The 16,990-nt window shown below is 36.8% G+C and overlaps 1 protein-coding gene across 2 annotated transcripts in view; it reads left to right on the top strand.

Annotated features, from left to right (window-relative positions):
* LOC125226023 (ATP-binding cassette subfamily G member 4) overlaps positions 1 to 16,990 on the top strand; it is a 39,369-nt gene that overhangs the window by 8,176 nt on the left and 14,203 nt on the right. For both annotated transcript variants that reach the window (XM_048129852.1, XM_048129843.1), the window contains one exon: positions 11,771 to 11,888. In XM_048129852.1, the coding sequence (XP_047985809.1) occupies positions 11,771 to 11,888 (118 nt within the window). The remainder of the gene's footprint in view (positions 1 to 11,770; positions 11,889 to 16,990) is intronic.

Here is a 16,990-nt window from a genome sequence, read left to right as displayed (position 1 = left end):
TGTAATCACAGTGCATAGACTGCCATCTCTCGACACAAGCTTAAAACTTTTGAACCTCAGTGTTGACAATTTGGCCCATATTGTTAGCTTGATATGTGTTAAAATGTCAAATATTAATATTAGCGCCATCAAGCCGAGCGTTCCCCAAAGGTATAACGGCATCTAGGCAACCGTACCTTTTTCTCTAGGGCTTTGAGGTACGTTTTTTTCTTAGACTGTATCCGTGTATACGGTCTTTGATGCCGTTAAAAAGGCCTTTTGTAGTTTAAAGGCTGTTTTTCAGTTGGTAATAATACTAATAATTCCGAAACTAGGCGATATCCAAAAAAGTTTAATGACATTCTAGTCTCTAAATGTGGTCAGGAATACACCGTTAAAATCTTTCGGTTTATTCAGGCTCACGGTGTATGTTAATATACTCGTATATGAGCTAATAAGCATGTACCTACACACGAGTACGAAAACACCATGCTTATTATTTTATTAACGCAACGTATATGATTCATGGTACATTGATGATCACGCCTAGACAACCTCGGATGGGACTGGGCAGTTGTAAAATGAGCGGTCATGCGGGTTGCCTCTATGTACCAATTGTTTTAATAGCTGAGGAAACGGTAGTTGCGCCCACGCAACCGGCTTTCCGGCGAGCATTTGAGTTGCCGAGATGGTGCCCGGAGATTTCTTTAATATTTGACAACTCCTGTTTGGACTTGAGGTAGTAGACTAAGGAGGAAATATCAGTCACAAATTTCGAATTGTGGCTCTCTGCTGCCACTATCATCGTTCTTAGAATCAGGCCAGCCGCCATGACATGACAGAGCTAGACTTAACAGGATAGGCAGGCAGGCGGTGCATTGGTTATAATTCCCTCGAAGTTTGACGTTTAAAATAACATTTGCATAGGCAAGGCTAGTCAAAACTATTCAAAAGGTAATCCATATGATCATGATCCAGTATATTGTATCATTTGTTTTGAGGCACACATTTAAATACGTGGCTGTCCAATACAGAAGAGGATTTCATGATTCATGTGCAAAATGCAACTTTTTATCTGAATTTCTGTTGGAATTTCAAATGGAAAGGATCTTATTGCACTTGCAAGGACGCTTTTGAGGTTGTGTTGTGTTATATTTTACATTAATAAATATTATTGTGTGAATGTGGGCATTTTTAGAATTTGGGTCCCCCCAATTAGCGTAAGTTGTTAACAAAAATTAACTCGCTGTCAGTTTTGTGACGACAATTAAGCATAATCTGTCTAAAAATGTACTTTTTTCACAATCTCAGTGTAGATTATCGCTTAAAGTTTATGTAACTATTAATAACTAACACAAAAACAATATTTTTATTGAAATTTCATGCTTAATAATTATCGTCACAAAACTGACAGTGAATTAATTTTTGTTAACAACTTACGCTAATTAGGGAGTCCCAAATAATGAAAATGCCCATGATTGGTATTTATTAGCTACTACTAGCGACCCGCCCCGGCTTCGCACGGGTACTATACCTACATGTAAACCTTCCTCTACAATCACTCTTATCTATTAAAAAAAACCGCATCAAAATCCGTTGCGTAGTTTTAAAGATTTAAGCATACATAGGGACATAGGGACAGAGAAAGCGACTTTGTTTTATACTATGTAGTGATTAGACTGCTTATTGCGTTAAGGTACATTTCGTAATGAGCATGTGAAGGTGATATTATTGATGTTGGCTAATTAATTAAGTAATTATTATAAATTAATTAATACGTACCTATTAGAGATAACAATTGGTTGCTGCGTTTTAAATATGTCATTACTTACACGTATATAACATTAATGTCAGCATTGTCATCCACAATTATAGAGATGCATCTGCATTTATATAATGAGCAGGGTTTATTATGACGCTCGTAATATGCTGTTACCTACAACTGCGGTCTACTTGAAGAACATGTCCGGTATGTTTGAAGGTCGGGTGTGGACTGTGGAGCAAACTTATTGTTTGTTGCTTACAGACGTATTGTCAATTGGATGGAACCCTTAGGCCATCCTTAGGCCACTTTACAACCATGTCAAAATGACAAGCAGTAAGAGATTTCTTACAATTTATTTATAACGTCACAATGACATAGTTCTACAATGACCTAGGGTTCCAATTGGTTGATTGTACTATTATAGTTTCAAATCATTTGGTTTTGAGATAGCGCCACTCGGCTTAGCAGGGCAGTATAGATGTCTATAACTTCAAATAAAATAAATGAAATGTAAGAAAAAAACGGACACATTAGGAATAAATCCCACCGCGGAATAAATCCGCGGTCCCAGGTTCGAATCCCGGTAAGGGCATTTATTTGTGTGATGAGCACAGATATTTGTTCCTGAGTCATGGATGTTTTCTATGTATATAAGTATGTATTTATCTATTTAAGTATGTATATCGTCGCTTAGCACCTATAGTACAAGCTTTGCTTAGTTTGGGGCTAAGTTGATCTGTGTAAGATGTCCCCCAATATTTATTTATTTATTTTATTTAAATATGATTTGGTCGATAGATGCCGTGTATAAAGAGTTACAGAATGTTAGGGCCTCAATATTTTTCACGACTCTTAATTCGCTTTCGGAACATACTACTCGGTTAGATGGTGACATTGATTAATGTTTTCATTTTTAGCAAATATCAGTTAAAATGTATGGATCATCAGTATCGACTAAATTATAAGATGGCAGTAAACGTACTGTGACTATAAAATTTACTTTATGACTTTTATGAATAAGCCTCTATAAGGCTCATTGTCCTTTGGACATGGACAACTCGTTTATAAATGATATCATGGTGGGTTTGTAAAACAAATTTTGAACTTACTATATCAATGGTAGGTACGTATTATAATAGCAAAAGGATGTGATAACGCGTGCATTGTGAATTGTGATATAATGATAAGCGCTACCTGTTCATATCTGAAGATTAATAATTATCAATATCTATATCCTAATTACTATGGGCCCTGTTGAAATGTTACTTTCGTAACATCTTTGATATGAAGAAATAATAAAAATAAGTACCTAAGTCCATTATATCCGTATCTACAGAATGTAAACGGGCAATGGAGAGTAGAAATTAACAAGTGACGACATTGTAATATCATTGCTTTCAAATTAATTAAATGTAAGAAATGGGACGACACTACAATGTTGTTGCCACTTTTTAATTTCTATTGTTTTTGCTAGGCTGTACCAGATATGTATTGACCTCTCTTTCAACTCTTCAGCCGTTTTTATGCATATTACCAAAACCCGCGGTATTTAAGTGTCAACTCGTAGGTATTTGCTTTATTTGAAAAGCCTTTCTCTTTCGCGTTGTCATCTTTGTGATGACGAAGACTGAGTGAAAGCTGATGTGTTAGAACTGAGGACGAAATGAGTATGATTTTCATATTTAAGGTGTTAATTTTAATACAGTATTAAACGCAATTGGTTAAATTTTAAATTCGCTGTCGAGAATCAGCTAATAAGAGATTTACGCGTTCGCCGTAAGGTAGTAGTCCTATCAGTTATTCACTATTTTGAATTCATTGAGGGGTTGGGCTGTACTCAGTTCGGAGGACTGATAATGTTAGGTCCACTAGGTCCCTTTAGGTGAACATTCTTCTATTCTGATCAATGCTAAGGGTACTACTAATAAAACCTTCCTATTCAAGGACTGGATTGAGTCGATAAAATCATAATAATTTTCATTAGAATTCCGAAGAATACGAAATAGGTACAGACCTACTCTGTGTTGTAGCCTGCGTTTATGTACAATTGGACGCTGCAAGTCATGTCATAATTACCTTCGAAATATACCGTTTCTAGCACAAGGCTGTAGCGATTGCCGATATGGGCAGTGGGGCAGTGTCATTCGTTTCTGACGAGATAGACATAAGACGGGACTCTTGCAGGTGGAATTGATGTGTATGGAACCGAGATCTTGTGCATTGTAGTTATTTTATTTGTCAACATCTCTAATTATTTGGCTATATTGTTATAGGTAGAGATAGATAAGTATAGGTATGGATCAAAATGTCGTCAAATATATTCAAGGTTGTATATGGAACAGAAATGTGGGAGGAGTTCATTCACCCATGTTTAATATTATTCCTTAATAAAAAAAAAACTCTTTTAGTTTGTATTTAATTACTAACGTGACATCGCAAAACATTCAGAATATTTATGCTGAGCACTTATGCTGACATCAATCCTAGTAGGTTAGAAGGAGAAATTGTATGCCTAAATACATAATAATTTACATGAGAAAGCAATTTTGTAGTTATACGAGTAGTACCTACTTACATTAGCTGCATTCGACTACGTTATATGTATAAAACGCGGATAGTTCAGGGAATAGTTGAACATGAATTACATGAATATGAAATGGTAAATTACGCTTTCTTCATCATTAGGTACCTATCATGCCAAGAATAGTATCGGTGGCTTAACTAAAACAGAGATGGTCATTGACAAAATTGTCTGCTTCATTCTTATTATTCCTAATAATGGGATAATCGTGGACATCGTGATGGTAGGCAATGTTGAGAAAGTTGGCGGAACTGAAATAATCTTAATCAGGTTCGCAATAGGGCTCTGGATATTCGGTACTACCCGCCGATCCGTGCGCCCGGCCCCTTAGCCCCGGCGGTGCTAAGCGTCCGAACTACCCGAACCCGCCGAAGTCCGTTCCCGTGTAGTGCCGTTCGCGCGTGTAGTGCCGAATCGGCGTTCGGGGCCGGACGGCCGGACGCACGGACTTCGGCACCGTTCGGGTATTGAACACACGAGGCGGCCGGCGGACCGATCGACTTATTGCCGTGCCGGTTTGTATTTAAAAAATAGGTGAAATTTAATAATTTAGCGAACGAATACGAATTAGTTTTATACATACTCGTTTTATTTGAATCAATAACGTGTTAACTATATTTTTTGCACTTGTTCCCGTTACGTTATAGGCTACTCGTACAGATTAGATAATAATTATGATGATATGTATTCAATACAAATATTACAAACGTATTCCATATAGGTCCATAATTCGCCAGGAACACTAGTCTACTGTTTTTTTTTTCAATAAAGTTGCTTAAGACAATTGCGAAAAGTAGAGTTTAATGGACTTTATTTGTCTCTAGGTTAACTAATAGAAGTCTAAACAGGGTATTGGTTTGTGTGAAAAATACTATATTAGTTCTATTACTTACTTGATTGTTTTATGATATTCATGGTGCCTTACTAACTATCTATAGGGACCATACCACCTATAGGTACTTACTACATATATGTACACATGTTGACAAATATACTTCAAAATATTGTCTTCGGTTACCGCGACAGTTACTCATGCAATTTATTATAGTTATATCTATGTCTCATAGTTTTAAAATAAATAAATAAATATTGGGGACATTACACAGATCGACTTAGCCCCAAACTAAGCAAAGCGTGTACTATGGGTGCTAAGCGACGATATACATACATACTTAAATAGATAAATACATAACTATGGAAACGGATTATATCACGTATACTGAATTTACAATTCACCCCGACGTTTCGAACACTTTACAGCGTCCGTGGTCAACGGGTGACACCCATAATTAATTGTAAATTCATTACTTATAGGCGATATAATCCATTTTATTTCATAAATATCCTTCAAATTAAGGAAATTTATTTGAACTATCGAGTTATTAGTTTTTATCTAAAAAGTTAGTAGAATTAACGTCGCATGAGAAGACAAAGGTAATAATGACTTGTGGGCGGCACAATAACCAATACCCGTGGTGATTTTTTTTTACTGATAATAATGACACTCAAACCTCACACCCGGCATCCCTTTGACATGGACAAACCTTTTGTTTGAAAAGTTCTAGATGTAGCCGCGCTGTTTTACAAATACCTAGTTAAGAATGGTATTTTTTTTTTGTTATTTTGGAGTGAACTACTTTGAAGTGAATATGTATCCATAGTCCTGGTTCTTAACTTGAGCTAGTCGGATAGGGTGTGACAAAAAGCATGAGACTTGACATGTATATAGATAACTTGCAAACACTTAACAGAAAAAAATAAAAGTACGCAGACGCCGAGGTGTCAATGTTTCCCTCTTTTCCCTCATTTTTATATCACTATTTTCAGTTTTTTTATATTGTCATGAAAACCGTGAAAGCTATAATCACAATATTTAGGAAAAATATATTCTCCATAAAATTTCCTTCAATACTGTCTGTTAAGGTATAGCTTTAACTCATCATTTTAAAATTATGCTTAAGTCCCCCGCATAATATTTGTGTTTAACTACTAGTGGGATGAGTAGGGGTAGCACTACCGTCTGTTAGTAATATACTTTAAATGGAAATATTGTAGAGAATTTCATGGTACTTCTCCTAAACATCTTTCTGGTAAGTACCTACTCGTAATATTTACATACCAAAACCTTTAATACCTACCTTTAATAGTTTTCGTGAAAATTTAAAAAGCTAAAAATGGGAGATAATAGTGGGGGAAGAGATTGACTCCTCAGCGTGTTTCTACTTCTATTTATCCTTATGAACGTCAAAGCTATGTGCATACCAACTTTCATGCTTTCTAATTTAGGCCACAAATCGAGTAGTTAAAATTTGTCCCCCAGTCACAATTGCTCCGCTGTCCCTTTCTCATTTTAGTTATTAAGGTTTTATCATTTTTGGTTCTCATATTCGCTTGAACCAAGAACGCGAACGATCATCAAGCATCACTATAGGTCGAGAACGGATCGGACCCGCGGGTTTTTAGAGTCCGTCGATCCGGACGCACGGACTACACGGGTACCCGGACCTTAATTACACGGTCCCTAATTACCCGTTCCAAACGGGCCAGAAATCCGGATTCGTGTAACACGGGAACGGATACCCGGCAACGGGTACACGAAACACGGACGCGACCGGGAGCCCTAGTTCGCAATCGCAAGGATATCTACAATATCTACATAATATTAGTATTTTAGGTACTTATACTACGACACAGATTCATGGTTCATAAACGCGATGCCTAATCTATGATGTGCTTGCTGTCACCGTTTTTATCATTAAACTGAGTGTGTTCACTGTTGATACAGGATTGACTGGAGTTTGTACCGTGACTAATAACGCACACAAACACAAGCTCACAAAGGAACATTGAATTGAAACAAAAGGTTTCGTCCTTAACGTTAAATGATTCTTTGTCATAACCGACAATATAATAAATTGTATTTCCAGCAAAACGTAGAAATAAATAATGACAAAGTAATTGGTTCAGAAATTTACAGCAACATCTTGTTTCATAGATTTCATACATAACCTATATTATGTATGAAACCTTATGAAACAAGATGTTCCTGAAAATTTCATACATAATATAGGGAACCGATTATAGATCTATAGTTTTTGGGCCACTCCACAACTTATTAGGACAGAGGTCCTAATAACTTTTAGGATACTTACTCGCTAGTATGTAAACACTAGTTTTAAGTATAGTTTTTTTAAGTGTTTGTTAGTTTTAAGTGTTGTACGATAACTAGACATAAGACTGCTTTGCAATGCCCTCTCAGGGCGCCATGCCGCTCTATTTTTATGTAATGTAACAACTCTACGTGTACCATGGCTCGCAATAAAAATATTCTATTCTATTCTACTTCGTAGGTATACTTTCTAGAAAGAACTTTCTGTCTAGGTACTGGTAGAATTTAAGGTGGCTCGCTTAGGTTACCCGAAGCTCAGGCTGCGTTAGATGGCGTTAATCTGCAAATTACCAGTCTTATTTTTTTTGTGGAGTCGTACAGGCATTTATATACTTTCAATTATGCTTCGCGAACATTTAATATTAAAATTGACGTATTACAACAAACATTCAACTTCTCATTGTAACGTTAATCCCATCAATGTAAATAAATTTACTATTTTACAGTATTTTTAAGTACCACTCACACATACAAACAGTGTTTTTGTATCCCTTCTAGTCGATAATTTCACGCGGCGACAGCTTGTTTAAATAGCCTTGCGGTAAATACGTGCCATCGCATGATTTGCATGGAAGTACTGGGTTCGAATCCAGGACTTTTTCTCTTTTTTTTTTTTTTAATACTACGTCGGTGGCAAACAAGCATACGGTCCGCCTGATGGAAAGCGGTCACCGTAACCTATGGACGCCTGCAACTCAAAGAGTGTCGCATGCGCGTTGCCGCCCCATTAGAAACTTGTACACTCCCCTTTCCTGCGTGTGCACAGCAAAAAGGAGTGTACAAGTTCAAAGGAGGGTTTGGGTTGCCGACGACTCAAAGGACAATAGACGGAACAAATTAGTTCCGTAAGTCCTCCCGTCGTCAGCACCCCACACCCTCGTTGAGCTCTGGCAGCCTTACTCACCGGCAGGAACACAACACTATGAGACACTATTTTTTGTTTTATTATTATACATAAATGTATATGTACTCGTACAGTAGTTACTGAGCGTTTTCCACAAAAAAGATTAAAAACCTATTCTCTTACATGGTAATAATTTTTGGGTTCGTCGAACTCAGAATTTCTAACATAATTATCCTAATCTGATATTTAAAAAAATTCCAAAAAGTATAGATAAATTTTAGTTTCTAAACTACGATCCGAATGATTTTTTTTTCTAATTGTTTATTTTGGATGGAGCAAGGGTATTCAAATCGCTTTTGAAATCTTAAATTAGTAAATGAAAATGCAATAGTTAACTGAGTAACGTAATGCTTTAAAAACTCAAGTGGACTTTTTTTATCTAAGGAGTAATTTCGATAAAATATTATATTTAGCGAGGGTATTAAAAGTTGTGTTTTATATCTCAACTTAATAAATAGAAAATCAAAATGACAATAAAAATATCAATAGGTTCTCTAAGATAAAATTGATACCTTCGGCTCTCCATTCTTGCTCGGTCAATAAAAAATACGAAATTTATATCCAAAAAAATACAAAAAGTTTATAGAATCCTGGGAATCGAACGCACCTTCACGGCGTGACAGACGACTGTACACCAACGACGCCATTACATAACACGCTGTTCCCGACGAAATTGGGCTATACATATATAATTATTTAAATATAAATAATAATGTCAAATCCATACTAAATATACTAATATTACAAATGGGAAAGGGTGTGTGTCTATTTGTTTGTCCGTCTTTCACGGCAAAACCGGAGCGACGAATTGACGTGATTATTTAAGGGGATTTAGTTGAAGGGATGGAGAGTGACATAGGCTACTTTTTGTCTCTTTCTTACGCGAGCGAAGCCGCGGTCAAAAGCTAGTTTATTATAAATGGGAAAAGCTGGTTACTCTATAATCTGAAGTGGAAGAATTCGTTATTTCACCAAAGATAATGTGTGTTTGTTTGTCCGTCTTTCACGGCCAAACGGAGCGACGGATTGACATGTTTTTTAAGTGGAGATAGTTGAAGGGATGGAGAGTGACATATGCTACTTTTGTCTCTTTCTAACGCAAGCGAAGCCGCTAAAAAAGCTAGTACAGCACGGGTAGTATGGTCGCGCGATAGACGATAAAATATCAGGCCGTCCCTGTCGCACTATTAGTAAGTGCGATTATAGGGACGGCCAGATGTTTTATCATTTATCGCGCGACCATAATTGCCTGCCTGGACCAGATTATATTGATGATAATTATTATTTGTAACCATTTAGTTAATATTGTCTTCAGTTACCGCGATAGTTACTCATGAAATAAAAACTATGAAAACGGATTAAATCGCGTATAATGAGTTTAAAATTCATCCCGATGTTTCAAACACTTTACAGCGTTCGTGGTCAACGGGTGACTGAGGAAAAATTACAATGTGCAAAAGCTACCCATATTCTTGTATATAACCATTTAGTTGTTGAAGAAAAACATTCACACAACAATAACATAGGTCAACCAGCTCAGTAAATGCAATACTTTACTAATACTATGCCCACACTATGACCTATGTATAATGTATTATACCAGACGTGTAATATTTTATTTTATCAACAAAGGCATAATAAAGGATTGTATTGTATTTTTGTATGAAAATAAAAAATAGGAAAGCAATATAGTAATAGTCAAATATTCCATTAAAAAAATAAAAAATACTTAATAAATCCATAAAAGTTCAAATGATTAAAAAAAACTTCGGACTCGAACCCACGATCTTCTGCATCATAGTCGGTCGTTTGACCGAGACGCTATTTCGATTTACATTAGCAGTGTCGAAATACACGATATGTATCTTTGTTGACAAAATGCGTCATTATTTCTGAGTCTGCTTGAGTTAACTAAACCAATATCTTTAAATAATTACTGTCAAGAGCCAAATGTCACTGAGGACAATGTCAACTAAAAATGCGCGAAATATGACGGCTCTGTGTCTGTACACAAAATTTGGCACGCACATTTACGTAAAATTAATAAAAAATTCACAAGGATTTGTCCATGATTTCTGTATGAAACAATGTATTTCATTCACTACCGCGACGACGGATAATGTATAGTAGATGTATGCGCATATTTTTATTTAGTTGTAGTGTGCGGTGACTAAATAAATGGTAGATGTTTTTTGTATGGAAAGCGAGCCACCTTAACATGTACTACTCTTACTAGTATAGAGTAGAACTAGTTGGGATTAGATAATGATTATGTGTAGGTACGTTTCTTGTCTAGTTAAACCTGCTTTCTGAGAACCATACCCACGGTGTGAGCGGTATCTTAAAAAATCTATAGATTTTCGACTAGGCTTCATATTAAACACCTATGTTATTTATTTTCATATTAACATGGTACCATTGGTACCTAGTACCTACGGATATATAGTAAGAGCCTTTTATTTTACCTTAATTTTGAACTTCAGTTAATAAGGGTAATAGTGCGCATAAGGTCACTTGTTGTGGTCACGGACACCCTTTATGCCATTTCGAAACGTATGCAGATACCCTGTCATATCAGTACTGGGTAACAGTACTATAACATATAATATGATTATTGACTTATTTCATACTGGTTAGTAGAACATTTACTTTCTCTGTCTAGGTCTCCAACTCATCTAGTCTAACCTCGTATTTTTATTAGCATTAGGTACATTTCCCGGTTTCGGATTGAGTAATAATTATAGTCTCGGTACTTGTGACACTGTTTAAATTATGAAGTATGTATACTCGTATTTTCAGATTTAGAATTTGTGAAAAGCGCCACTCGGAACATTATTATATACTCTGACAGTTTTAACACGCCTCTCAATAGAAGATTATAAGATTTACATAAAAATATCATTTTTTTCGTCGCACGCAACAGTCGTGCAGTCGATCCTTCGCGCCACAATTCCCGCGAATTCGAGCACCGGTCAGGTTTCCTTAGTTAATATAGACCGTTCACAGACTAAACAGACACCTGAAACACCACATTATGAAGCGTATAGAAAGAGGCCGTGGTCACCAGACATATGTACAAGTTTACATTTAAAATACCTCGATTTGAGCTGCGTAATTGAGTAGCATCTTACTCCATTACATAGTGTAACAGTCCAGGTTCAACTTTTAAACCTTTTTTTATAAATATTCCAATATTCCACCAGTGCGAGTAGTAAATAGTAATACTTGTAATGTCAACGTTGACACAATAGAATCCAGCGGTTGCTTTCCCATAAATTGCTACGGGATGTGGTGACTTTGAGTTGGCTTGAGAGATTCGTCTCATAGTTGAGGTGCGTGTGCGTCCGTTTAAATATTTGTTTGTTTTTGCAGATGTGAAGACAATCCTGAAGTCTGTGTCGGGGCGGCTGCGGTCGGGCGAGCTGACGGCCATCATGGGACCGTCCGGCGCCGGCAAGTCCACGCTGCTCAACATACTCACAGGATACAAGTAAGATTATCATTGATATTGGGTTGGCACAAAAGTAATGAGACACTTGGTTTACGTTTTATATTTTTTATTATTATTACAATACAAAAAGCTTAGTCGATGATGTAATCACCATTAGCATCTATGACTTCTTGCCAACGATCCGGCAAAGTTTGGATGCCTTTCGCCCAGAACTCTGATGGCTGTGCCTCGAAAAAGTTGTTCAACTCCACCTGTACATCATGGAAATCATTGAATTGTTTACCCCGCAAATGTCGTTTCAGGGCTCTAAACAAATGAAAGTCTGATGGTGCGAGGTCTGGAGAATAAGGTGGGTGGGGTATCGTCTCCCAGCCCTTGGGGTTTCTGCAACTGTTGGCGAACGGTAGATGCGACATGAGGTCGAGCGTTATCATGTAGTAAAATTACAGTGGCTCGTCTTCGTCGTTTTTTCTTGATAGCAGAAGATAGTTCGGTGAGCTGTGTTGAATATTTGTTAGCGTTTACAGTTTCATTGTGTAATAGTTCATGAAACAGCATGCCTTGCGAGTCCCAGAAACAACAAAGCAAAACTTTTAACCGGTTCTTTTGACTCAGCTTCGGTTGAGTTGGTGGCGTTTCTTCTCGAGGCAGCCAAAAAGCACGACGTGTATCGTTCTCATAATAAATCCATGATTCATCTCCCGTAACCAGATCAGTCAAAAACTCTTTACGTCGGGGTCGCAGCAAAAGTGATTGACAGATGGCGACACGGACTGCACGACTGGCGTCGGATGTGCGGTACCCATCGAGCCAAAACTTTTCGATACCCAAGCTCATGCAGATGGTATTCCACATCGTGGTGACTGCAGTTAAGTGCTTCCGCTAATTCACGAGTAGTAGCATCAGGATTCGACTGTAGTTCGCGGCGTAAATCGTCATCATTGAATGCAGGTGGTCGCCCTGGGTGTGACTGACTTTCAAGGCTCCTGTCTCCTGATTTAAAACGGTCAAACCATCTGGACACCGTGGCATGGCTTGTACTTCCAGCGCCTAATGCAGTGTTGATATTATCAGCCGCAGCCCGCGCACTGTGGCCTAACAAGTACTCGTATAAGTAAAGTGTTCGAACTTGTCGCTCGTCCATTTTATTTCAATCTAACTAGAAAAATCATGAGGGCGGCTTTATATACCCTCACATTAGAAGTACCTAGAATGTTCTACAACATACTAGAATATTATCGAAAACAATTAACTTAAGAAAGGAAATGTATAGAGTTTTGTAGAGTGTGTCATTACTTTTGTGCCAACCCAATATAACAACCTGTTTAAAATATTAGGTGTACATCATTAAATGACACATGATTGTTATAGGTACCTATTTAGTACCTACATACCGTTACGTATCAGTGTATCAGACTTTGATACCACAGTTGTACCTAGTATATCTTATTGCGATTCACGAACAAAATTGGTGTACGTGAACTAAGAAAGGTATTGAAAGTATGGAATACTAACATTGGACACTACATTAATTTTGTATCAATTAGAAACGTCTGCAAACAATTCTATTAAGCTAAAGAGATAAACTAAAAGTGTAAATGATTCAAAATGGATACTGTATAATTTGCTAACTTGACCTTATTGTATCAACTTATTATTTTATTTCAAAAGTGAAGGATAACGCAAGTTGTAGTTGGATTTGACATTGGCGAATATTCTGTGAGGTAGACACGCATAGTCTTTGCTTTGTGTGTGTAATGTGTATGCCTGAATACGTTCAGTTGTTAAATACATAAATTAAAAAATCGAAAAAGTTTAAATACCAAGCAGTAAAAAGTATCTTATAGACACTTCAACGCTGTGTGATTTAGTAATTTGTCTTCTAATAAAAGTAGAAACTCAACGTAGATAAGATATATATAAGATAACCATAAATGAAATAAATATTATTCGAGGGATACGTCACAATTTATACTAAATTTCGGGAATAAGGGAATGACTGTATTAGTTATACCAGCAATTCCCGTCAACTTTGTACAAAAATTAAGGGAAAAGTTAAATTTGTTTTTATTAATTCCTATTTTGTTACCAAGATTTTGTTGATGAATTGAGATTTTATTAAGTTTTATTTCGTCATTAAGGTTCTCTAGTATCTATATTTTCTTAATTATAACAATTATCCTGTATATATCTTACGAAAGTCGAATTATATTACTAAATGTTGGTAACAAAATAGGATCAATTAAAATTTGCTGACGTGGCATTGTACAAAGTTGACGGGAATTGCTGATACATAACATAAGTGATGTACAGCTGGTATAGAGATAATAATGTTTATACTGTTGAAGTTTTGTTTCGTCTATCCTCCAAGCGTAAGTGGTTAAATTTGGCAAGAATGTAAACTGCATGAAGCCTCACCTCTCAAACCACTCGAGTGTCTCGACAGTCTCGACACTAGCTGAGGAGCTGGGCGGTGCTGCCGACGTACTAGTTTGCCGATTTGCGTCAACTGCACAGGATGCGGTTTAAGGCAGAAGCAATGAGAAGCTAACTCCATAAATGAGTTTACCTGTAATGTCTTAAAGCGTATATTAATGTAGGTTTATTGTTAAACAATCAATAGCTTTTTTGTTCCTGACCTCAATTTTATTTAAAACAAAAATCATAATTCGACACTCTTTATTGGCAAATCGTCCTAAATTCAGAAGCTACCATAAAATTGCTGGACTGTCTTCCCTAGTGACAGCTAGGGCATCTACATAGAACATTGTCATTATGATAACATTCCCGTGTTTGGACATTGTGTGAGTTCGTCCGTACTGACTATAATATCTTCACTATTCACATTGTCCACGACTTTGGCCTTTAACCCCTGATCGCCTTTATCTGTCCGCTGCTGCCCTTACCGCACACCACAGCCTAGCCGGTTGCCATATTGCACGTTTCAATCGTTCACTCGTAATTCTCAGCGTTTTTACAACACGGCCATGCGCGAAATAGAAATTATCCTAACCATCATAGCCGACTTTATTACTGCATACATTTACGTAACTCTGTTTACTGAACTATTAGCTAAAGACGTGAATAGTCGTGTCACATAAATGGATGAATTATATGTATTATAATACATGACTTATTTATACATGCTTTCCATTACTCAATACAATCTCACACATCTGTTTCAAACTACTCCCCGTTATGCAACTGCATATTCATTCACTTGCACGTGCGGTTATATTCGCTATCACTATGTTGATTTACATTTATGTAGAAAGATGCCTCTATAGTATATGTATCTGTGTGAAAACTGGCCTAGAAAGGCCTAATAGAAAAGGTATGATTGATATGGCTATTGCGTCTATTACATAAACAAAAAAAAACGCATTTTTATGTAAAACGGAAGAGTGACTGGAAAGTTGGAAACTGTTTAGACCGACATGTTTATTATGTTTAACAACAGGATTGACAAGAGATATGTGGGGATATAATTTTTATTTAGTAAATATGTATACATACTAAACTTTAATCATACCGTTTGCTTAAAACTATTTTGCACTCAAAGATTCATAGTATTTTACATGTAGCAAGTAGGTGTAGTAACTTGATAGTATTATTATTGAAACGATGACGTTTCTGTTGATTACCTACTTGTTGTTTGCTAGACGATCAGAGTTCAAGTTGCCATGGAACGTCCGGCTTAGCGGAGTTATAGGTTAAATTACTAATTGCAAATGGATTCTTAAGTAGGTACTTATTTAGTAGTAGTAGGTACTTATTAGATCACCTTTTGTTTCTATGTTAAGCGACGGTAATTTAATTATTAGGTTGAGTTATGAGTATGACTAATGACAGTTCATAATCACGTATTAGCGGTTTAAGTAAAATATTTTTGTATCTATTTAACTCTTGAAATGAATAAGTAAGAGACTAAGGGTCGGTTGCATCAAACTGTCTGTTACCAAATTTAGCGTTCGTTATTTTATTTTGTATGGGAAATTCCATACACTTCTGCTGCGTGACGTTTATGCAACTAGCTCTAAGATTTAAGTTTGTTTTGAGTTATTGGTTCCAAGTCTATTAATATTTAGGATATTTTGACACTAACTATATAGTAGCACTAGCTTTTGCCCGCGGCTTCGCTCGCGTTAGAAAGAGACTAAAAGTAGCCTATGTCACTCTCCGTCCCTTCAACTATCTCCACTTATTCGTCAATTCGTCGCTCCGTGTTGCCGTGAAGGACGGACAAACAAACAGACACACACAATTTCCCATTTTTAATATTAGTATGGATTGATTGTTTGACGTCGTATCTATGAATTTTACTTATGAATCCATTTATGGCTATTATTGTTATGGTTACTCGATAGCGTAATACATTAAGTTATTGTATGGAATAATTTTTAAGAAAAAAAAAACCGCTGCTTTTGGGGTTCTGGTGAAAGGTACTTGCGAATGTTGGATTATGTAGGTACTCGTAGAAATGTGTATAGGTAATCTTTAAAAACACAAAATTCACCATATGTATGCCTTTAAGATTTGAGGAGTTCCCTCGATTTCTCCAGGACCAATCTGTATGTATATACTGAATGTATAAAAAAAAATCAAAATCGGTTCAGTAACGTGGAGATGTCGTGGAACAAACATTAAAAAAAATACAGACGAATTGAGAACCACCTTCCTTGGGGCGGAAGGTGCGGTGGATATGGGGCGGCGGTTAAAACAGTGAACAGCGCCCCCAAACTAAAAAAAAAATACATTATCCGATTTATCCGTGACGTTTACGCTATCGAGTAACGTCCTAAAAGCTCACGGTACCCACACTTATCATAATTGACTCGTAAAAGCAATTGTTTTGTTAGTTTGAGTTAGAAGGTGATGCGACAGTATGTGATGTAGTAAGGACAGTGGCTCCACAAACCGGATCTATCGTTATCAAGTGGCTCGAGCGAACCAGGTCACGCGGTCAGTTGCAGCTCATCGGAAAACCGGCCGCGGGCGCCACTGCTGCGCCCGACTGTAGTGCAATATGCACGACGCTAATATAAAACGTACTTATGTACATTGTACGCGACTATGGACATTTTTAATACATGGCGGCAGAATAAGTACCCCTGATTCTATAGTATAATATAATATATGCT

Source organism: Leguminivora glycinivorella, chromosome 1, assembly GCF_023078275.1.
Source record: "Leguminivora glycinivorella isolate SPB_JAAS2020 chromosome 1, LegGlyc_1.1, whole genome shotgun sequence".
In the NCBI taxonomy this organism is placed as follows: Eukaryota; Metazoa; Arthropoda; class Insecta; order Lepidoptera; family Tortricidae; genus Leguminivora; species Leguminivora glycinivorella.
Note: the sequence above shows the minus strand (reverse complement) of the source record. Positions and strands in the feature narration are given on the sequence as shown.